The following is a 24,587-nucleotide window of genomic DNA, read 5'->3' as shown; positions in this document are numbered from 1 at the left end:
GACGATCCTGGTGCTTGCTGGACTTTCTTGGATGTCCTGAAGCCTTCTTAACAAGAATTAAACCTCTTTCCTTGAAGTTCTTGGTAATCCTATAAATTGTTAATTTAGGTGCAATCTTAGTAACCACAATATCCTTGCCTGTGAAGCCATTTTTATGCAACGCAATGATGGCTGCATGCGTTTCTTTGCAGGTCACCATGGTTAACAATGGAAGAACAATGATTTCAAGCATCACCCTCCTTTTAACATGTCATGGGTTCCATTCTAACCCAATCAGCCTGACATAAATGATCTCCAGCCTTGTGCTCGTCAACATTCTCACCTGAGTTAACAAGACGATTACTGAAATGATCTCAGCAGGTCCTTTAATGACACCAATAAAATGCAGTGGAAAGGTTTTTTTGGGATTAAGTTCATTTTCATGGCAAAGAAGGATTATGCAATTCATCTGATCACTCTTCATAACATTCTGGAGTATATGCAAATTGCTATTATAAAAACTTAAGCAGCAACTTTTCCAATTTCCAATATTTATTTAATTCTCAAAACCTTTGGCCACGACTGTACACTCTACACTGTATGGCTCATGTTTGTCAGGTATGTTTGTTGATCATTCTCGATTCAATCCTACTTTGCTGTTAAAATAACCGAGAAATTAGAGAGTCCAGATTTTAGAGTTTGGCTGTAGGGATTTGTACTCATTCAGCCACAAGGACATTAGTGAAGCCAGGCACTGACATAAGGCAAGGAGAGCTAGTGTACAGACTGCATTCAGTTTATCCCAAAGATCTTCATCCATGCAAGGTCATCCAAGTTCTTCCACTCTAACCTTGGCACACCATGTCATGGATGTGCAGTATTTTCATGCTGAAACAGGTTTGGACTTCTTAGTAATTGCAAAATGTATTTGTATGCATACAAAGACAATGAATACGGTTGTGTGCTTCCAGTGTTGCAACAGGGAAAGCAGAAGAAAGCTCACACATGGGGGGACATCAAGTAATTGTTAGTCATAAAAGTGAGCTGTAACAGGAGTAGATAGGAGCTAACTCAGCTTTTACTGAGACAAAGACAAACATACTGGCATTTCTTGGACAATCTGAGTCAATTGTTATATTCAAAGTTAAGTCATATCATTAAATTAAACCAAATATGAGGTCCTCAATATAACAATTAGAACTAATTTATGCAGCATGGCAAGCTTTCCCATAATGTAACTGCTTCAGCACATTGATATATTCACCTTGCATCAAGAGACAGGATGACTTCAGGGATGAGGAGCAGCAGTTTCTCATCCTGTAAGCCCAGTGTCCTTCCTTTCCAGTTGAGCATAGCCAGGGCTCCGTGGCTCAGATACAGAGCCAGTGCAGCCGGCCTGTTGCTTACATACAGGCCTGTACAACTCTCTTTCAACCACTGAGGGGCACTGTCTCCTTCCTGCTGGGCACACTGCAACAGGCCTGCCACCTTAAATGCACATTACAAATTACAAATAATTAAAGTTCTGACCTTGGTATTTTTTCCATTGAGCGCTAGTTGCAAAAAAAAAACTGCTCACCATAACAGCTACACCCTCTCCATTTCCCATGACAGACCTTATTAACAGTACTACAGCCATCCCAGCTGTGCTTTGCACTGCCTGAACAAACTCCTCTGGATAAAGAGAAAGAAAATTTTTTTTTTTTTTTTATAAAAACAATCAAATAGTTAATGTGATGCTATATTAGTACCACTGATCACATACCATCAGTGAGAATTTGAGTATAACACTGCAGGAGTCCACTGAACGCTTGTTGCAGAGCGCTGCTATTTGACATTTTCAGCTGGACAGCACTGATCACTTCCTGAGATCTCTGAACTACCAACATGGAGGCTTTGACCACTGCAAGGCAGCTTTGCATGAGCTGGGCTTGAGCTACATGACGACCGGCCAGACCTCTACATAAACACACAGGGAAAAAAAATAATAAATTATTTTTACATATACATAAAACATTACATCAACATTTTATATGAAGGTAAAACAGTAGCAAAACCCGAGAGCTTGCAATTTCGAATGTGAGAACTTGTAAAATTAATATTTGTATTTGTAAGTTGAAATTTATACTCACAGCTCTGATGTGAAAAGCTGCATCTATCGATTTGCACACCTGTGTTTTGAATTCGAAGCTGCAGATTAATAGTGACAAATGTGTAAAGTGTCATTCACATAAACAAAATGACAGGCACAATTGTGTACTACACATTTATGTTTGCGCTTTACTTCAGTTTCGCTGTACAACCACAAGTCGGCGCTCACAACCTCTCAGATCTGGCAGTACAACCTCAAATCCCGGGGCTCTGACTTTTGCTACTCATTTTGCGATATTCCTGTAGCAAAACTCACTTGTGCACTTGTAAACGTGGGGGCGGGGCTGGGGTGGGAATGAAGTCATTTTATTGGTCGATGCCTAAATGTGTAGTACACAATTGTGCCTGTCATTTTGTTTATGTGAATGACACTTTACACATTTGTCACTATTAATCTGCAACTTCGAATTCAAAACACAGGTGTGCAAATCGATAGATGCAGCTTTTCACATCAGAGCTGCGAGTATAAATTTCAACTTACAAATACAAATATTAATTTTACAAGTTCTCACATTCGAATTTGCAAGCTCTCGGGTTTTGCTACTGTTTTACCTTCATAATTTTACGACATAGTAAGCTTTAAAACTGAGGTCCCAGGTTCACCTGTTTTGCTCTAGATATTCACCGACAGCCTTTTGGAAAAAGTGAAGCACTAGAAAGAAAATGTGAGACATGAATATATAATTTATAATATATATATATATATATATATATATATATGGATTAAAAGAAATTTTTAAAGAAACACCAACCTTCTGTTATTAGGCGATGAACACATTCCTCTCCTGTTGCATCACATATTTTAAAACAAAATGAATAAAAATCAATTGTGACCTATGGGCAACAAATAGAGATACCAATACCACAAATAATGAAATGTCTATCATCTATCTTGGTGGACAATTCAGGAACTTTCTCCCCCCACCAGATGTGAAACGGGCAACAGTAAAGAAACAACAGTGTAAAATTTCAGTGTAATCACTACTTTATAATGAGCAGCTCCTCTTTTTTTGACCATTATCAAACCTACATGTCTTCTACTGGCTTAAAAGAGTTTACGTAGATAAGGTCGGCGCAATGTGAAATACCTGCAACCCAAAGCAAATTCTTTCTTCTTTTACATTTTGCCTCCTTTTCCATGTCAGTGAAAGTTCTATTCTACTGAATTAATTTAACTGAGTTTTGTATGATTGCTGATGTAGATTAAGTGCAATGGCTTCCTTATCTCCACAGAATGGGCTCAAACATTTTACTGCCATGGACAAACCGACATACCAATAGGGAAAGAATCCAGACAGGAAGTGATGCTCTCCGTGAGATGAGAGTAGTGCTCAGAGCTACAAGAGGACAGGGACGCAGTCAGGCGCTCACATAGACAGCACACTGCTTTCTCCCGTAGCCAGTCAGGAACATTACCCAAAGCACTTTAAAGGCAAGGAGGAAAAAGAAGCGAGAGTAAGGTGTGTGTGTGTGAACATATGTATGACAAACAGACATTAAAAGGACATGTACCTGGCCACAGCTCTCCTCAGTGGGTTCTTAGCCTGCAGTGTGTTTGTGTATATTACTGCCAGAGTGTCCAAGCAGGTAACGAGTAAAGGATCTGGTGGAGCCTCAGCCTCTACCATGTGTTCCAGCATGGAGCCTGCCTGCAAGACAAAACACACATACACTGTAATTCTCCGAACTGACCATACTGTCATTGGTGATGTGTTAGTATATCTACTGACCATAGCCTACCTGTTACCAGCTCTGGTACATAAATCTTTGCTCTTTCCCTTCAATCAATGGAAAGAGACCACAGACCTATCCCTAAGCAGATGCTATTCAGTAGTGGCCACTTACTGTACTTCTATCAGATGCAGTAGTGCTCACTTACTGCCGCTTCATTTGACACACTCGACACACTTGCCCTGATCACTCACTTGCCCTGGTTTTTTCTAAACTTTAAAATATTACAAAAATATTATATTACGATACTTAAAAAAGACCTGTGTAGCAGGTAAAGAGTCTAATATTAAAATAACACTGAGAAGAGAAAAATTTTCTTAATCCTGTAACAAACAGTATTTTAGGACTTAGTACAAAAGAACTAAATTTAGTACAAAATATTTTTTTTTTAAAAAGACTTTTAATTATTCTACTTCTTTGTAACTATGCCAATATCACAATACACACAATGGGCCTCTTTTATCTTTCGGCTGCATAGTAATGTTTGCATGAACCTAACTGGAATAAAAATGCAGCCAAATTTACAATAGCTTTAAAAAATAGTCTTTTTTTCTCATGCACGACACATTTGAGAACAACAACACACCTATAAAACGCACTAAAAAAGTTGCCAAGGAGTGTAGGTCTTAAAATAAATATACTTACTAAACTAGGAAGTCTACACATAACTGTAAATACAATAATAAAATATGGTCAAGTGAAAGAATTTGCATTGCCATGTTATTCATGGTCACAAATCTTTCTGATGAATACTGATTAATTTATTAAATACTGCAACTACAAACTCTCTCGTATCTAATTAAAGCGGATAAAGTATGATCATAATCGCACCTTAGACACGAGCTGGACCTGCTGAACTGGGTCAATGGAGGTCAAACAGGCATTTAGCACCTGAGCAAGCTTCCTGGAATCATCATGTCCATCTACAGAGAGTGAAGCTGAGAGAAAGAAAGTAGTGTGCCATAAGAGAGTAGTGTGCAAGGAATTCAGTATATCAAATAAATATAAATTTACATTTGCTATGGAATGAAATATATTTTGTATCAGATGGGGAAGAGGTAAAAAAAATAAAAAATAAAATCAGTGATGTATTATGATTCTTATTTGTCGCAATTCATGTATCGCCACTCCAAAAATAAATTTTTAAAATTGTCTTTTATTAAAATGGTAATTATTTTCTATATGCGACAACAATTTCTTTAAATTTAGAGGCGAAACCATTCTCACATCGCCAGGCAGCCCAACATCTTGTGTGGTAGGAGCAAATTTATAAAACTTAGTTTATTATAAGTGAAACAAAATCTAAAAAAAAAAAAAAAAAAAAAGCATTGAAATGGCATATTTATAAAAATCATACAACTAAAAGAACCATAATACAACTCGAATTGTCTCTTAGGTATCATGATTTTCTATCAGGTGGTGCCTGGTAATTCCCACCCTATATTACATATATTAAACACACATGATTGCACAGCACTGTTCATTTCTCAGACCTGATCTGGCTTGAATTATTGAATAATGTTTCGAACAATTTGCCTATTCAAATGCAGTATTATTTCTGCAGCATGATGGAGTCTTATCTAATCAAAGCGTAGTAATAAACAGATAAGAATTGTGCCTTTATTGAGCAGTAAAAAATCTGTTATTTTTGATATGGAAATGTTTTCTGTAAAAAGTGATTTATTTACTATTTATACAAGGTGGGAGATCTCAAGTTGTACTTTTCTGTCATATTAAAGTCAAAGGATACTGTAAGTCACTGCATAAAAACTACTCAAGAATAAGACAGAACAGGACGATCTGAAAGAAAGGAACAGATCAGATTCTTGGCTGTTCCATAATAATCCAAGCAAGAATGGAAACCTGTTTTATGGACACCCAACATTATTAAATGTAACTATAAACTGACCAAAATGACAACGTGACATTCTTTATTACATGAAAAATGCTAATCTGCAAAATGCATTGGTAATGCTTAAGGGTGATTCCATCTCAAATCAACCAGTGGGTTCCACCACATGATCACAGATTTTGCTAATTTTTTCACCAATTGTTGGTATTGCCATGAAAATAAAAAAACCCAATTTTTTTGTCCCAACTCCCACTCGTTAAAAAATGGCAGCCATCGAGACGTGCCACGCCCCTTTTTGAAATCCTCTTTTCTTTGATAACTCACTTGCTATATGTCATATGGAGATGAAACTGGGTATATTTATGTAATTTTTTATGTAGATTCAGATTCTGCAATTCAGAATTTGGCTATCTGCTGTGGTTATGGAGATATTTAAAAAAAAAACATTTTTTGGGGGGGTACCCCTTTTCGACCCCCCAGAACCCAAGGTCTGCATGTATATATGTTACTCAAGAAAATAGGGGTTACTTCACATCAGCTTATCTTGAAAATAAATGAAAACCTGGGGTGTGTTATGCCCTGTTTTATAGAAATCATCAAAAATTAATTGTTTTACGATTTGATACACATTTTATATACAGAGAATGTACATGGATCTACACAATAGGCCTTATCTACCAGTAAATTTGTCATTTTATGGTGGTACATGTAAGATACATGTATTACTGTCAAACAGTATCCTGTAACTGAACCATTCAGGTTCATACTGATCAGAAAGTTGAATCATCTCCAACCAACTCCATGAGTGACCTCGCACTCAAGGAACTTGGTGATTGCATCATCTTTTTCTTGGTACTAATTAAGTGCAGAAAAACAAAAGCAGGTGAGTGTGTTTCATTTATGTTAATTTATTAACTGAAGCTTTCCAATGTAGTTTGTTATCTTAATCACAATCTGATTACAAAGACCTGATGGCAAAGCTTGTCTGTTCTTTGGATTCTCGTGACTATATGTTGCACAGGTGTGAGCAGTGCCCCCCTAAATCAAAACTATCTGATTATCTTGATTAGGGCAGGGCAATATGGCCAAAAATATTTATCACAATATATATTTAAAAATTTGCGATAATGATATAACTGACAATATAATTGACACGAGACAAAGCAGCTGTTTGTATGTGCATTAAAGCTATATAAAATTTTTACAGTGCAAATGCAAATTCCACACCACTGAAGTTGCACCATTTTTACAAACCAATTCTGGTTTATCTGTTTCATTCAACGATCCGCTTTCACCCTTCTTATTCTCCGCCGCCGCCATGCTTTTTTCCGCCATAAGCGTTTGGAAACAAAGGCACTACACATGCGTGTTTTATCCATATTCTATCGCGATATTTTCTTATCATTGCCCAACATTGTACTGGTATTACCGTGAAAGGTATAATATGGCCCAGCCCTAATCTTGATGGTATATTTGAAAATGCTGATTTGGACCCAGATGACATTGTTCAGTTCAAGCAGTGGATTTCATTATGAGACTTTGTGAAAAATGTGACTCCTGCACAGCTCATCACTATACAGCCAAGGCCCAAGCTGCTTATTTGAAAGAACTGAAAGAGAAACTTCCCATTGGAAAGGAGGCTGTTATGCTCATGGATTTTGCAGAATGCTATTTTTCATTTGTCAGGATGCTGTTTTTTCATTGGCATACATCCCAGGTGATTCTGCATCCCTTCGTGGTAGTACATTTCTGTGTGTCAAATCATAAAATGTTGCAAAACCTGGACAATTAATTTTTGATGATGTCTATAAAACAGGGCATAACACACCTCTGTTTTTTATTTATTTTCAAGATAAGGTGATGTGAAGTAACTCCTATTTTTTTGAGTAACATATATACATGCAGACCTTGGGTTCTGGGGGGGTCGAAAAATGGGTTTTCAGAAATATCTCCATAACCACAGCAGATGGCCAAATTCTGATCGCAGAATCTGAATCTACATAAAAAATTACATAAATATACCCAGTTTCATCTCCATATGACATATAGCAAGTGAGTTATCAAGGAAAAGAGGATTTCAAAAAGGGGCGTGGAATGTCTTAAAGCACTTTGAGGCCAAAAATTAAGATGGCTGCCATTTTTTAACGAGTGGGAGTTGGGACAAAAAAATTGGGGGGTTTTATTTTCATGGCAATACCAAAAATTGGTGAAAAAAATCAGCAAAATCTGAGAAGTGATGGTGGAAAATTTCTCTTTCATTGGTTGATTTGAGATGGAATTACTCTTAAGGCAGATTAACCCTCGCGTACATGATCATCTTAAGTGCATTTAAAAAGCAGCATGATGGAACCGGATCTCATGAAGACCATCCCATGAAAAGCCCAAAACTTTCCTCGGCGGCAAAGCAAGTTTCATTTAGAGCTACTATACTCAAAAATCATCAATTAAACGCACATCAGAATAGAGTTGTTATGATGGCTTTACAGAGTACAAGTAGCAGACATCTCAATAATCAACAGTTTTGGATGCATTTTTTACAATTTACTGTAGAAAGGAGAAAAAAAAAATCAGAAAAGACCATGGAATTAAAAAGTAGGTCCAGACGTTTGACTGGCAGTGTATAACTGTTACTGCTTGCATTTATATAATGCATGAAATAAAAACACATTCTATTTGGGACAGATGGTGTGAGCTTGGACTAAGAAATACTAAGCATTTCACTGCATATCGTACTGTGTATGACTTTGTATGTGACAAATAAAATTTGAATTTGACTTTAGGCTTCTTCTGCTTTCTTGGCACACCTACACAAAAAGCAAGCAGTAAAATCACCATACTGCTCTGCGCCACACAATGGCTTCATGCAAAGACCAGAACGTCCACAAGACAGAGAGAAAAGAAAATGGATCTTTTAAAACTTAGAAACTATTTTACTGTTCTAGACAATAAAGCAAAAAAAAAAAAAAAAAAAATCTGCATTCATGACTTAGTGTGTGTATGTCGTATATTCATATATTTTAGGTAGGGCATTCTTTGAGAACTATTTTCAAAAAATAATTTGACAATTAGAGTTAAAACTCTGCCTAATGTTTTGGTGTGATCACATGTTTTTAGATTTTCATGTGTATAATTACTTTTTTAGATATCCGCCCACGAGCTAAATGTTACCAATGGGCAGATGGGCTGTTAATAACAGACAAAAGCATAAAATAAGAGCCACAGCACATGAGTATGCCTCTTAAATCAAAGGTGTTGTGGTAATTAAGGACTTTAAGATCCTACGAAAATATAAAAAACAAATCATGGTCAATGAAGAAAAAAAAATTAGAGGATGAGAAGACAAAGAACCTGAAGCAGCTGGAAAACATCTGAGCCAAAGCAAATTTTATTCAGCACGGATTAAGCACAGAACATGACTAAGCAACAACGCTTCCAACCACTAACCACAGTGAATTCTTGAAACCCCGTTTTTTTTAAAAGACAATTTATGATTTTTAGTCTATTTAGTTTCTATTTACTTTTGATCCATTAAAAAGAGGGGAGAATGCAGATATAAAAGGTGCTGTAACTTCAGAGGAATGCTTTTGTTTGTTAAGCCCCACAGTGTCCTATAAGGCATCCAAGCATAGAAGAAACTCCTAACTTAAAGCATAAACTGGTGATGTAGCACCCTTGGAGCAGATATGGTTGAGGGCCTCTGATCAAGGGCTCAACAGTGGCAAATTTCTAGTATAATATATAAAAATATTTTTATGGCAATTATGTATGGGTGGCAGGAGGGACATTTCAGTGCAACACACTAAGCACTCAGTTCAGGTATTTTACGCGCCTTCACCTCGGACTGCTGTGCATATGTTTGCTCTTACGAACCGTGTTTCATCTCATACCTGCGCTGCAAATAACTGCTTTTTATTAGTGCCACACTTTTGGAACATATGGTTTTAAACTTCCCGCAGGAAGAATAAATATTCATTTTTCATAGTCAGCGTTCCTTTATTCTGAAGTAAGCCATGCTGTGTGAAGCTTTCGTTATGTGTCTTCCTCATACTCTGTCTCTATACACAGTAAACTGTCAGGTTGATTGGCTCTGCTGAGCCATGACCACCTCAAGGGGAAAAAACAAAACACTAAAATTTATGTTTACACAAAAAAATAAATAAATAAAAAAGGGCACTACATACAGTGACATTTACATTTACATTTAGTCATTTGGCAGACGCTCTTATCCAGAGCGACTTACATTTTTTTTTATCTCATTATACATCTGAGCAGTTGAGGGTTAAGGGCCTTGCTCAAGGGCCCAACAGTGGAAACTTGGTGGTTGTGGGGTTTGAACCTGGGATCTTCCGAACCGTAGTCCAATGCCTTAACCACTGAGCTACCCCTGGCCCACAGTGACATAATTTGGCACATAAATGCTCATGAATTCACTTCTACTCAACATTTTAAATTATGGCGGATTAACTTCAGACAAATACCCAAGCACTGCCCAAATTTACTTAAATTCTGTTCTGTTCTTTTTTTAATTCTGGCTGGACAGTCATACAGAATTTTTTTTTTATCCACTTAGTGGTTAGCACTGTTGCACCTCCAGGGTCTGGATTAAATTCTCGACCAGGTTCGATTCCCACCTCTGTTTGCATGGAGTTTGCATGTTCTCCCCATGCTTGGTGGGTTTCTCCAGGTATTCCAGTTTTCTCCAAAGACATGCAGATTAGGCTAATTGGCATTCCCAAATTGCCTGTAGTGTGTGAATGAGTGTGTAAGCGGGTCAGTGAGTGAACCCTGCGATGAATTGCTACTCTGCCCAGTGTGTACCCTGCCTCATGCCCCAAGTCCCCTGGGTTGGGCTCCAGGCCCCCATGACCCCATATACATTAAGCAGTAATTAAGCAGAATTAAGCTGATAAACGATGAGTAAGTGAGTGAGTGGGTGGGTGGGTTTAGGGTCCTCCAATGTATGAAATGTAAAGATATCATTGAAAGAGCGAGTTCTGAGCAACGTACAGATAAAACCTAACATTTATTTATATACATACATGGATATTTTGGAGTCCTTCTTATACAGTATATGCAATGTGATTCCTTATAGCTCATGTTGAAGTGGAGACGTTATCTTTTGACCCAAATGCCATTAAGTTTGATCGTTAAGTCACAGTAAGAGTACAAGTGTTTGGATTTCCTTATCCTGAGATTTTATCATCAAGTCAGACTTGAGGTGCAGATTTCACGAAGTGACCCTAAGCCTGATGTGCTACGTACTTTGCAATGTTTTTCAAGCAATTCATATCCATTGGTAACATACATCTTACATGAGCAGGCTCTCAGCATTAGAAAAGTAAACTGTACATGATCTCTTTACTCACTGGTCAGGATCTTCAGCTCAACGCTGTCCAAAACCACAGGCTCCACTCTGGGCGCTTTCTTCTTCAACACCATGATTGAACCTGAATCACAATCACAGCTGCATGCAATGAGTGAGACTACTGTAACGTCTAAAGAGTACTTGAGTAGTTCAGGTGAAAGCCATTAAAGGAAGATGAAATAGAGGAAAAATCTGTCTCAGAGCTGACACATCTCAAATCAGTGATACAGCGGAAATACCAGAGCGCTAATTCAGCCGGAGATGGAGCAGCGCGCCACACACACACACACACACACACACACACACACACATTAAAATGTCATTAAAATAGCTTTACTCCTCATGTAACTTAGTGCTCGCGCTTCAGTCGCATGAGCTGGCACTAGGATGCTAACCGCACACACATTTTACATTTACAGTACAAAAACATTCAGCCAATTTCCACTTACCAACATTCACTATTTAAAATAACCCTTTTAACTTTATAAAAATGTCTTCATATCTATTACCAACTACGTATTATTAAATATATAACCACAATTGAACAAGTAGCTTAGTACTTTTCAGTAAAACTCACCACCATAACACACGCGTGTCACACGTCACTTCCTTCGCGACCGTGGCGGAAATACAAACAACATAGTATTTTACAAAAAGCTTACTGGATAGTGTGTACTAACCCCACTCTGAAGTGTCCTTATGTAGAAAGTAGACGTTATTTGAAGACAAGTCCCGTTGATTGGGCAAACCGAATAATGAGTGGATTTCATTGGCTGATGTGAGCGATCTCCGTTCAGCCCGAGCTTCCTGTCGTGAGAAGTTTACATAACCACTCCCACGGTGTATCCGATTGGTCCGTTTAGTGAACGACACGCCCCCTTTCTGCCAGGCCAGTCGCGGGACTGCGGTGAGATGCTGAAATGAAAAGCGGAGTGAGTGAGTGAGTGAGTGAGTTAACGTGGAAAGTTAAGAAGACATGAAGAACAAGAGGCTTCACTAAGTATTATAATGGAGTGAAAGCGGAGGCTAAATCATCATCATCATTCTTTTCTTCTTTTAGGTAAGATAACACTACTTTTCTTTGAAGAGGATGAAAAAATGATATAAAATAACGTTCCATTATAAACATTGTTATATTATGTACTAGTGCATGTGATCTGTATGGATCTGATGTTGCCTTCTTCATTTCTTCCTATCATAAAAGCAGCAGTGTATAGAAAGTACACACAACTTAGTTGCCTCTATACGTATGAAGATAGGAAACTCAACTAGGGAAGTAGAGCCACTATTCTATATAGATCCACGGTGGCTTAGTGGTTAGTACCATCACCTTGCACCTCCCTGTGGGTTTGCATGTTCTCCCTGTAATTGGTGGGGTTTCCACAGGGTACTCTGGTTTCCTCCCACAGTCCCGAAGACATGCAGGTTACAGGCTAATTACAGTGAATGAGCATGTGTGTGTGTGTGTGTGTGTGTGTGTGTGTGTGTACCCTGCGATGGATTGGCACCCTGTCCAGGGTGTACCCCCTCCTCATACACTGAGTGTCCTGGAATAGGCTCCAGACCCCCCGCGTCTCTGGACCCAGAAAAAAGCAGTATAGACGATGAGTGAGTGAGTAAAATAGAATAGTGCAGCATGTGGATCTTGATCCGGTCTCCTCTCCGTCCACAAGTGTCACTGATCTTTGTCCTATCTCTCTTTGTTTGGAACAATCAGATGAGGTGTTTTTCTTTTTTAACTAATGTGTCAAATCTAATCTAAGAATCAGGTGTTGTTGTGAATTAAATGTTAAAAATATAAATATTCATGGTCTATTGAACAGGTGATCTGTATTTTATACTTTCAGACTGTCAGAAAATAGACAGGCATTTGAACAGTTGAACAGAATATATATATAGACATGCAAATGTAATAGACATGCATTTGAACAGAATATAGACATTCAAATGCATGTCTATTTTCTGGCAGTCTGAAAGTATAAAATACAGCGGTGCTGCTGATGGATTTTCTAAAACCCACAGGTCTGCTTACCAAGAACAGGAAAACAAATATCATCATTCGTTCATCCGTCTTCAATAAGCGCTTTATCCTTAACAGTACTGAGGTGTATCCTGAGTCTATACCAGTAACACTAGGTGCAATGTTGGAGAAATCATCCTGCATGAATTTATCATGGAGCACTATGTATGCACACATTCACATGCTCATTCAGACCTTACAGTTTTTTTAACATTGCCAGTCTAACAAGGCTACCTGCATATTTTTGGGAGGAAACCAGAGAATTGGGAAAAAACCTGTATGATGAGAAGAGAATGTAAAACTCTTCACATGCTGTACATTAACACATGATACATTTTGAACCCAGGATCAGGCAGCAGTAATTGTGAATTTGTCAAGTTATATTTCTTAAACAGAATTACTTTATGGGCCAGGCCGATGGCACAGCATGTTGTGTTGTTGCATTATACTGTAGCTCCAGGATTCCAGGTTTGTTCCTGAGCTTTGATTTTTGTTTTTAAACTAGTCACGGATGCACTATTAGTAAGGGGGGAAAAAAATCTGATAATAGGATTTTAAACAAGGCTTGTCTACTCAATCATTGCTTATTAGTCATTCTGAAAGGCCTCAGTGTTGTTTTATTATCTCCTAAGCCAAAGTACAAAGCTAACTAGCTTCTAACACAAGACTGAATCTAAGATCCCTCTGTAACCACTGATCAAGGGTCCTACTTGGTGTGTGGGACAAGTGATTGTACAACTTAATGAAAATACAAAGAGAGACAGCTCTGCCAGTCACAGTCAGTTAGTTCCACCAGTTATGAAAGGAGATCTATTGCCAGGGTAAAATAACGAAATACATGAACAAATCATGATCTGTTAAAAATAAATGGTCTTTGTAGAGCTGGTGTATAAAATCAATAAAACAATAAAGGCTGTGCTGTTGTGCTTAATGTCAGCACAGCTGTGATGTCTTTCACACTTGGGCTGCACCATCTCTATTGATCATATATAGCAGCTGGGGGAGCAAAAAATATATATATAAAAACTTAAGTTTGCAGAAGGCTCGTCCGCAACCAATCTTATGTCGGTCAGTCGTTCCCTAATGTTTATAACATAGACGGAACTAGACTAAGTGCTTCCCACACACATTGAGTGCATCTCATGTCTCTTGTACACAAATTGCACATGCATATTTAAAATTTTGTCACAGTGCTTCTCTGCTTAAGCATATGTCTTACACTACAGTATCCCACATAGCTTTTTTAAGTATGTAATACAGTGTTCAAGCAACATCCAACTCACCTTTTGTCCTATTTCATAGAACATATCGTGTTCATTAAGCAACACATGTTTTACTTAGTATTGCTGCCACGCAGCAGCCACGATGCTGAATAGGAGGTACCTTTACTTCACTAATCACATGACAGAAGCGATTGGCTTGACATGAAGTGTCAGTTTTGCACAAAATCAGGCGGCTTCATATCAAGCTCCAAACATGAGAGTTTCTTCCTTATCATCGAGAGATCGCTTGTTCAATTCGCGGCTGATGCTGTAGCCGCTCACATTAATCTACAGCCAATCATGGGCTGTGAGCAGTTCGAAAAGATGCAGTTGGCTGGCATCACATGGTTTAAAGGAAACACCTGATAATCTTCTGCCCTCCCTGATGAACTGGTAGTAATAGTGTTAATGTGGGAGCTCCCTAGTGACGGGAAGGAATTGGAAAACACAGTGAAACCTCGGATTGCGAGTAAAGCGGTTTGCGAGTGTTCCGCAAGACAAGATTTTTAATAAATTTTGACCTGGAAAACGAACAAGGTTTACGAGTACCAAGTATCATATATCACGCATGCATTTCTTGTTTTTTTATGCCGAGTGTCACGTGATCACAACTGAGCCAACGGTTTTTCTCTCTCTTGCGCTGTGGAATTGTGGGTCTTAGTGTGCGTCTCCTACTTGTATAATCAACATCCATGCACGCGTGTACAGCTTACTATAACACTGTGACCACGTGTGTGTGTGTAAAACATTTTTTATTTTGTGTCTGTATGCGTGTGTGTACAGCGCGCGTGTAAAGCAAAAGCAAGTCTCAGAGAGGTTAAAGATCCATTTTCTCTCTCTGTATCCGCCTGCTCTTTGTGTCTGTGTGCGCACATTATTGGACACCGTGCCACACACACATATATACACACACACACACACTCACACACAGAACCCTTCTACTTTCGCCTTCACACACACACACACGCACTCTTTCTCTTTGCTCTACACAAAAACACTGCTCTGTCGCGATTCTTTTCAAAGGTAAAGTGCAGGTTAATTTGTTTTATTTTTACTTTACAGCAGGATTCCGTTAATGTGTCACTCAATCGAGTGTCATTAAAAAGATTTCTTGTTTATTATTCCGATAAAACAGTGTTTCGGTTGTGTGCGCGCGTGTGTGTGAAAAGAGTGAAGGAAGGGTAACTGTGTAAGGTTAGAAAGGGGAGAGCGGAGCTTACTTTAGATTCAAACACACACACACACACACAGCGCCTGCGCGCACAACCGGAAACACTCATCTGTCAGGTTTGATGTGGAAGTTTCTAAAATAAGCTTATATAATGCTTTTAAGATTTAACATATTGTTACAGACCATCTTGTGTGTCAGAGAAAAATAATAAAATAATTTGACAAAATGTGTAGAAAGTCATAAAATCTTTAGAACAATGTGCTGTTCATATTTTGTCTTTTATTTTATGACTTTTGTAAAATTAAGATACAGAAATATGTTGGTATGTTGGCAAAGATAGTTACATATTGCATAATAATAAACACCATAAAGGAATGTGTAGTTTTACCAATAAACACACACTCACAATCACACACTGTATAGAATTAAATATGACAACCTCCTCAGAGCTGCAACAAATCCTCCAGGATGCTTAGAACATCTTCCACCTAATTTCATTATTAAGCTTAACAAAATGTTCTCGAAAGTACTAAAACATTTTAAGAAACAAAGACTTGTCACACCAATGTGATGTTTAGTTGATTGGATGTTACTGGTTTAATAGTGACTGCACAGTGATGGAGTGGTTAGCGCTGTCGCCTTGCACCTCCAGGGTCCGGGTTCGATTCCCGCATCAGGTCTGCGTGCATGGAGTTTGCATGTTCTCTCCGTGCTTGTTGGGTTTCCTCCGGGTACTCTGGTTTCCTCCCACAGTCCAAAGACATGCTGGTTAGGCTAATTAGTGTTTCCAAATTGCCCGTGGTTTGTGAATGCATTTGTGAATGTTGACCACAGTTGTAAAAATGAAAGTAGATACAACGGTCACCAATGGCCTCCACAGTCCCCAGTTGGACTACAGAGGTTCCTGGATGGATGGATGGATGGATTGATGGTTTATGTTTTTTTTGTTTTTTTTTGGCACATTTTTTTTCCAGTGTACATTGAACTAAACCCAGGGGTTTTGTTTTTCAGTTTTTTAAAGCATGCACTGATTTCAAACCCTCATTCATTTAACTCCATGAAGACATTTACTTGATTTCTTTTAACACATTTAAGTTGTACTTGAGTTGAGGCCAAACCTATAATGAGAGCCATTTTTATACTGTAGCAATAGTTCTCTCTTACACTCTGTTCCATTTCACTCCATCCTTTTCTCTTCCTGCGACTTTACCTTCAAATGCCATGTGTTTTTCATAACTGAAATGCGTACAATGGAAAAGTGTGACGGTGGACCTGCATTGGCTGGGCAGAGTTTGTTTTGGTAGTGGTCCGTTTGTCCGGGGCCCTGCCCATGCCTGGAACACTTCAGGCATTTTTTCTTTTACTTTCTAAAAGAGCATATTCACATAGCCGTCTCTCTGTCTTCCTGCTGACTGCTGTGACTTTCAGAAGTATTATTTTCTCTCTTTAACTAGTCGGTTAGCACAGCTTTCAGAAAGGCTAGTCGGAGGTTGTGTGTTTCAGTGCTGTTATTTTTGTCGGCCCCAATTCAGCGCAGTTGTGTATACACCACACACACACACACACACATGTCATGCTAGTGTACATATTCTTCATCACACATATATGACTGTCCATATTTTTAGTTTGTTCCAGCACTGAGAGGCTGTGATGTCCGGCAGCGCGAGTGAGGCTGACGAGGCCTCGTCTGGAGAATGGAGGGAGAAATACTTGGCTCTGGAAGCTCTGCTGTTAAAGTTCCGTGGACAGATGAGTGTGATTCGAGACCTCACAACAGAAAAGGTTAGCGTTTCCACCATGGCGCATCAGACACCCATTCTGCCATTCTGTCTTTTCCACTGATTATCTGGGGATTCCTGCATCTTTCAAAATCATTTTGATTTAACCTCATGCTGAATAAGTAAAAACTTCGCCCCCATGTCTTACTAAACCGCCTCTAATTACAGAGCAGCACTGTGGTTTTACTAAATCTGCAGTGTCCTCCCACAGTGACTTACTGCCTCTTTCACTCGCCTGCATTTTAACTAAAGCATCTATTAACATCTAATAGGAATAATGTTAGTGAAACTTGTAACACAGCTCTTAAAGAAGGGCAAACAAGTACATCCTGAAGTATTTACCATGTTTGGTGTGTTACAGCCACAATGTGCATGTGTGCATATGTATGTGTGTGTGTGCAGATTCTATGGCCTACTTCTTTTGCTCCGTCTCAGGGGAAAACTGATTAGAGCTTAATATAAACAGCCTCTTAGCCACAAGGCTCCAGACTGCGGCATTCTGGGACGCGACGAACTTCATAGAATTAGAGACTTGATGTTGACACAAGTCTATGAAATGTATATGCGTTCTACAACTCCTTAGAGGAAATTAGCAGCGCTTCTGTTGTCTACATTTCTGACTAAGTTATTGTCATCCACAATGATACAGCAGGAAGCCGTCTCACAAAGCCTCAGAACTTCAGAGTCCCGCGTTCAGTCCTAATCTCAGGTTGCTGTCTCTGTTTGGCATTTCCTCTCGGTCTCCGTGTGGATTCATCTCGGCTCCCAAAAACACAGGTGGATTGTCTACGATAAATTTTCACTAGGTGCAAAGGACTGTGTGAACATGTGTGTGTTTGTGCACGGAGCCTGCAATGGACTGGCGTCCAATCAAAAGTGTATTTTCCGCCTCACGCCCAGTGTTCCCGGGATAGGCTCCAGATCCGCTGCAGCCCAAACCAGGATAAACTGAATGTTGAAAATGAACGAGTTGATGGCTGAATGGCTGAAAATAAGTATTCATTTTGTCAAAGCATAATAAGTGGAAATTATATCTCTGTTAAAACCAATTGCCTGTCATTGTTAAAGCCAAGCAGTAATGTGGTGTGCACATTTTCACAAGGTCCAAGTTGTTTAATGTTCTTTCAATCTTATTCCCCACCAACAATTTATGTCTCGACATTACTTTCCAGTCAGATAAGCATAATCACTTTTTATTCCAGGACAAACTACAGTAATGGGTTTCGAAGGTGTCGGACAGCACAGCGCTGGTTGTAATTCAAATAATACTAAAAGTGACGCAGAAGTGGGCACAGCTTTTTCATTAACTGGCATAGGTCATTTAAAGTGCACATACAGTATGGGTAGAAATCACTCACCCACTCCTTAATCGTCTATACGGCTTTATCCAGTATACAGATTCGCAGGGGGCCTGGAGCCTATCCTAGGAGACTTAGGGCACAAGGAGGGGTATACACTCTGGACAGGGGTGCCTGACAGGGTGCCAATTCATCGCAGGACACACACACATAAACACACTCACACGCTCATTCAAACACTATGGGCAATTTTGTGAACACCAATTAGCCTAATCTGTATGTCTTTGGACTGTGGGGCGGAAACCGGAGGCTTTATATTAAATTGTTAGCTTATAATAAATTGTTGCAATATGCAATATATTATTGTTTTCATACTAACAGCCCATTCACAGGGTCTTAAAGTACATGTTGCCAAAAAACAATCAGTGCGTTCACATGCTGATGTGTTAGTCCAACTATTTGTATTAACCCTAGTAAAAGTGGACTTTTAATAAAAAATGTGAACCATGTTAGTCCAGCTGAAATCATATAACTGAAACCAATTGAAAACTTCTCAAAGTTAGAATTGGACACCCAGATAATGCAGTTGGCAGTCCAGGTACTCTGGTTCGTATAGCTCAATTGGACACAGAAAACGGCGCTCTGTGGGGGAATCCGCTAACTTTACATTGGTGTCGCCTGCCTTCGGATAACATCATAAGCACATCCATATCATTTGTACTAAAAGTTAGGCCTAAACCATGTACAAAATGTAAAGTTGTCCATGATTTTGCCGCTCAACGTGCAACACTAACATGCTAACTTCTTTGTTGAGTGTTTGGTGTGTGACATAATAAGTCAACCAGGAAAAGGTCCAATACTAACAAGCTATCGTAGTGGCGTAGGACATACTTTGGCTAATAAATCAAATTCCCTTTCATGTTGTATACTGAGACAAGGAAAGTAGTAAAATTAAATGAGCTATAACTGTATTTCACGGATTATGTTCCTATAAAGGATACATCATGGTTTACTCCTTTAGGTAAAAATGAGGTCTGGTTCATCTATAGAATGTTATGGTTGTCCAATATTGTCCAAATGTCTGCAGATTTTCATTTTAGCCGAGAAGGAGCCACACATGACATCCAAACAGGTAGAAGCAGAGGTGGCTCCGGCTTGGTTGGAAGAACCACCTAATGTTATGAACGATCTGAGAAACAGGAGTTCTTCTCCACTCCTCTAGATGAACTCCCAGTTAATTAGTGCCAACAGCCATTAGTTTGACCTCTTCATACAAACACACACACACAAACTCGTCTGATAAAGATCTCCTGTTAACACTGGTCATCACAGTGCCTTGTTGGCCGTGGGCGTATTGCTTCCTGATTGCTCATGGGATTTACTAAGCGCTAGCCGTACTAGAATTTGGTACTGGATTCAATACCTTGTATGGATGTTCTCACTGCAAAAAATAAAGCAAATGTAATTTTTTTATGTTATGACCTCCTGTATAATATTTTGACTACTGCATTCTGGATCCATTTTGGTAATACTATAAGTATTGCACTGAGATTTAGTAATGCATATAAAGAACAAATTCGAGATTGAAGAATAACAGAGGAAAAGAGCAAAAAGAAAGTCACTAAATGAAACTTTTTAGAGGAGTAAGGACGAATGGCTGGGGAGATGAAAGGGGAGGGAGTGAAAGAGTAATAGAGATAGAATGGAGGGGGCAGCAGACAGAGCAGAAAATAAACCATTCCGTAATCACAAGATGCCCAGGGGAGGAAATGCCAGGGTTTGTAAACAGAGACTATGTTATATAGGAAGTCGACATGCATCACACACAACGCAACACTTTTTAGAGTGGAAATAGAGATCAAAACTGTCAAAACCTTCATATCTTCTACATTCTTATCTGTTAATACTGTTAACAACAAGAATCTTGACCGCATGTGTGTACGTCACTTCATGCATCCTGCAAACGGAAACCACATGTACACAAACTCTCACACTCCCACCAGTGAAGGTCTACACACTGTGAGCACTGTGCAAAAAGGAAATCTGTTGTCGGTTAGCGCCCGCACCTCTTCGTGCCTGCCACACCCAGATTGATTCCACATTTATGTGGGTGGTGGCCTCAGAAACCCAGAGCCAACCAAGTATAAGGCAGTGTGACTTTCCTGCTCCCAGCAGCACTTGCTCCTCAAACGTTTATTCCGTTTGCCTGAATGAACCACAGTTTAGATGAGCAGCATGGCATCACTAATGCATGATACTGCTCTTTTGTCATGGGTGTTATTTGTGTATGTTACATATTTTGTGGGGCCTAGCTCAACTGATTTTGCCACAAACTCACGTTCCTGATTGATCCAGTTTGTCCAGCCTATATGTGTGTATTACGTGGTGGTGTACAGATACGAGGTGATGCTGGGGAATTTAGAGTGTTGGTGTTGGTGCTAGGTTGTAACACAGGCGGGCTTTGTAAGCACCGGTGGGGCTGCGGGGAGGGCCAGCCGCAAAGCACGCAGCTTGGAATGTTAGGAATGGGAAGGCTGACTGTGGCACAGCCTATATGGCGTTGGCTTATTGTGAATTCTACTGCTGTTTCAACAGTTTTTAGTAAAGAAAGTATCACACTGAGACAATAAGGGTGTTTGGCATGCGTGTGGATAAGATGGGAGTATAAAGAATGTTTTTAGGTGGCTGTCCAGTAGATCATTTGAATCATTTCAAATAAATGAGAAGCACAATGCCTTTTGTTCATAGTCAGCTTAGTCTAGATCATCACTCATCAATCTAGGCTTGGAAGATTATTACGGAAACTGTGAAGCTCAAAGTTAATACCGTTGAACGTGCTTTTATTTAAAGGACAAGGAGGGTACTGTGCAGAATAACAGAGTTTAAAAAACTACCTTTATTTCTGTGTGTTCATCCCCTGCTACTGTACACTAATTCACTTATCTCAGCATTTCACTACAGCTTGGATATCATCAAACTTTTCTCAGTATGCCAGAGCCATGATTGAAGTGCCTGCTTCACGTCTGAAACACTGGCCTTCCTGAAATGACTCCTTATAAAACATAAATAAATCACTGTCATTAGTGATGTGATGTGACAGTAACTCCCAGCTGAGTAATGCGCAAGGTTACACACTGACCTGTAAAAACAGAACACTTTCCGTGATCGAACCAGACTGGTTTTCTTTCTGTAAAAGGAAAGGGCCTTTAAAGGAGTTCCTGGGAGTCCATCATTTCAGCATTAATGATGATGTGAGGTAGGCAGTCTGATCATTTGCTTCCTAATCTTGCCAAATGTTAATACCTTATGTTGTCACTAAATGTTTGGGGCATTTAAGATCCCTGAATGAGGATCCTAGCCGAGGTGGCTCATGACTGGCCGCGGTGACTCATGAGAGAAACGCGTTATACTTGAAAATTGATGGATAACTTGTCGCCAACTTGTGGAACCCATCTGTCTGTGGGTCCGTAACCCTGGTCCTGGAGGAGCTCCGCCCCTACACTTACTGTTTACCCTGCTCTAATATACCTATTCAGAAAAAGTTGCTAATTGGCTGAGAAAACACTAAAAGTTCCCAATAAATTGCTTTTGTTTGCCAAAGGTTATAAGCAGTAACTTATACTTGCAGTAGCAGAGTTCTGTTGTACAGCTGGATTCAGTATAGTCTGTAATTACGTTGCTTTCCAACTGCTTCTATATATGTACATTGAGGTCATAAGCTTTATAATTTTTTTTAAAGAACACGTCCATTACGCATGTTTTCCTTGTATGCCTGTGTATTCATGCTGCCAAAAACAGCATATTGCAATTATGAAGTTATACTTTTTGATGGTAATATGTTCTTTAACCAGAGCTGGACAGCCTTTTAGGAATAGGAATAACCAGTCACCCCCGATACGATATCATCACATTTCTTAGGGGCTGATTTGATTAAAATTGCGAATCCTGATACTTCTGGAATTTACTTACTCTCACTCAATCACTCACTCATTGTCTATACAGCTGTATCCTGTCTCTTTCCCAGGAGACTTGGGACACAAGGCGGGGTACACCCTGGGCAGGGTGGCAATCAATCGCAGGGCACAAACACATACACACACACTCACACACTCATTCACACACTATAAGGGCAAGTTGGGAACATCACAAATTTATCACTATCCCAATTTGGTATTATATTTTCACCCAATTTTATTTTCAATTTTTAACCTTTAAAAAAGCTTAATAATGTAATTTAATGTAGCAACTTCCTTATAACAGTCCAAAGATATGCAGGTTAGGCTTATTGGCGTTACCAAATTGCCGTAGTGTGTGAATAGGTGTGTGAGTGTGTGTGTGTATGTCCTGCGATGAACCTGGCATTGGTCCATTGCTCCTGGGATAGGCTCCAGGTCCCTACGACCCTGAATACAGGATAAAGCCGTGTAGAAGATAAGCGAGCGAGCGAACTTCCTTATAACATTAGTTTTCTTGCTAAAAAACAATCGCAGCAATTAAATACCACAAATTACTTTCAAATACAAGAGTTTAACATTTAACTGAAAAGCACGTTTCTCTGTCATCTGCCATGATTATTATTTCTTAAAAAACTTAGCTATTATATTTTTTCTAATAATTAGACAATTATTGAAAATTCAATATAATAACTGGGTTGTTAAAAACATCTTAAATAATAAAAGTAGAGACCTCATAAGAGAGAACAAATGTGTAAAAAAGTAATAAACCAGAAAAAAGTAACCTCACATATAAACATATAATCTATAATAATTGTGAGAATTACAAGATAATTAAAAGATAATTGTACTAAAATATATATAAATATAAGAATATATATATTTTTTTTTAACTGTGTGTGTATATATATATATATATATATATATAGTTATAAACAGTATTTATTCTTTTTATAAGAATACCCCACAACAGTTAGTTACTGTAGCTGAGCTACCTCTAAAATTGAGTAACTCGAGGGATAAAGTAAAACCTGCCAAATTTACACCATGTCCACCACCTCTATTGTTTATTCTTCTTGCCTTTTGGATACATATTACCCACAAAAATTTAAAACTGCTTTCACTGTTGACTAAAAATAAATTTGGGAAATTAACATTCAGGATTTTTCATCACAATGATGCCACTCCTAATGGATATATACTCTGACAATTGATTCTAAAATTAGGCAGGAAATTTCCAAAACATAAAATAAAATACTGTTCTCTTTTTCTCTTTCTCTGAAGTGTTCATATTCAAAGACAAAAAAATATGATGTTACAATATATAACAAAGGATGCATTTTGCAGGACGAGTGAGAATAGGTACATTTTTGTGGTCTGAACATTTCAGTGACTGCCCAACCAAAGCAAGGCTTATAAACTGCAACATATAATTATAGTGCATAATATTGTGGAGTGATTACAAACAGATGCTTGTAATAATGTTTTTAGAAAACAGATGGAAAAAACAGCTTCATTAGCAGTTATAAACAAACAAGAATTTTCAAGAATTCAATTTCCTGTCTTGAATATTACTTTGGAGTGTCACCAATACATCTTAAAAACTTTTATGTCCTTTTTGGAAACTAGGGAATCACTGTTGGCGTAGCTGCAGTCATGTTTTTGATCACTTCTTAGAATTAAATTCAATTGCTTGATTACTTAGTGTTAATAATGAAGGTAGCATGTGGGAATAGCATTTAGAGGGTACAGCGTTGAATATGTTATAAACCACCATAACTCACATCGTCTATGCCGCTTTATCCTGTATACAGAGTTGCGGGGGGCAGCATGAGGCAGGGTACACCCTGGACTGGGTGCCAATCCATCACACGGCGCACACACACATACACACACTCATTCACACACTACAGGCAATTTGAAACCGGTGCACCCAGAGGGAACTCACCAAGCATCCTGAACGTGCAAGGTGACCTTTAGGTGAGCTTTAATGAGGTCAGGTACTGATATAAGGTGAGGAGGCCTGG

The 24,587-nt window shown here is 38.8% G+C and overlaps 2 protein-coding genes across 4 annotated transcripts in view; one reads left to right on the top strand and one right to left on the bottom strand.

The window, feature by feature from the left end:
- The window catches only part of thada (THADA armadillo repeat containing), a 147,606-nt gene extending 135,911 nt beyond the window's left edge, over nt 1-11,695 (bottom strand). Inside the window, exons 1-10 of one of the 2 annotated variants that reach the window (XM_053502003.1) lie at nt 11,656-11,695; nt 11,080-11,160; nt 4,693-4,799; nt 3,643-3,779; nt 3,406-3,554; nt 2,883-2,915; nt 2,734-2,782; nt 1,745-1,938; nt 1,559-1,653; nt 1,244-1,467 (exon numbers count right to left, since the gene is read on the bottom strand). In XM_053502003.1, the coding sequence (XP_053357978.1) occupies nt 1,244-1,467; nt 1,559-1,653; nt 1,745-1,938; nt 2,734-2,782; nt 2,883-2,915; nt 3,406-3,554; nt 3,643-3,779; nt 4,693-4,799; nt 11,080-11,152 (1,061 nt within the window). In that variant the 5' untranslated portion in view covers nt 11,153-11,160; nt 11,656-11,695. Of the gene's footprint in view, nt 1-1,243; nt 1,468-1,558; nt 1,654-1,744; nt 1,939-2,733; nt 2,783-2,882; nt 2,916-3,405; nt 3,555-3,642; nt 3,780-4,692; nt 4,800-11,079; nt 11,161-11,527; nt 11,620-11,655 lie in introns of those variants that run through there. The other variant, XM_053502004.1, reaches the window with a different exon arrangement.
- A 327-nt stretch (nt 11,696-12,022) lies between these two features.
- plekhh2 (pleckstrin homology domain containing, family H (with MyTH4 domain) member 2) overlaps nt 12,023-24,587 on the top strand; it is a 31,938-nt gene continuing 19,373 nt past the window's right edge. For both annotated transcript variants that reach the window (XR_008361042.1, XM_053502702.1), the window contains exons 1-2: nt 12,023-12,138; nt 17,157-17,313. Coding sequence is in view for 1 of the 2 variants with exons in the window: in XM_053502702.1 (XP_053358677.1) it covers nt 17,182-17,313 (132 nt within the window). In the remaining variant the exon portion in view is untranslated. The remainder of the gene's footprint in view (nt 12,139-17,156; nt 17,314-24,587) is intronic.

Source organism: Clarias gariepinus, chromosome 8 (genome assembly GCF_024256425.1).
Source record: "Clarias gariepinus isolate MV-2021 ecotype Netherlands chromosome 8, CGAR_prim_01v2, whole genome shotgun sequence".
Classification (NCBI taxonomy): Eukaryota; Metazoa; Chordata; class Actinopteri; order Siluriformes; family Clariidae; genus Clarias; species Clarias gariepinus.
Note: the sequence above shows the minus strand (reverse complement) of the source record. Positions and strands in the feature narration are given on the sequence as shown.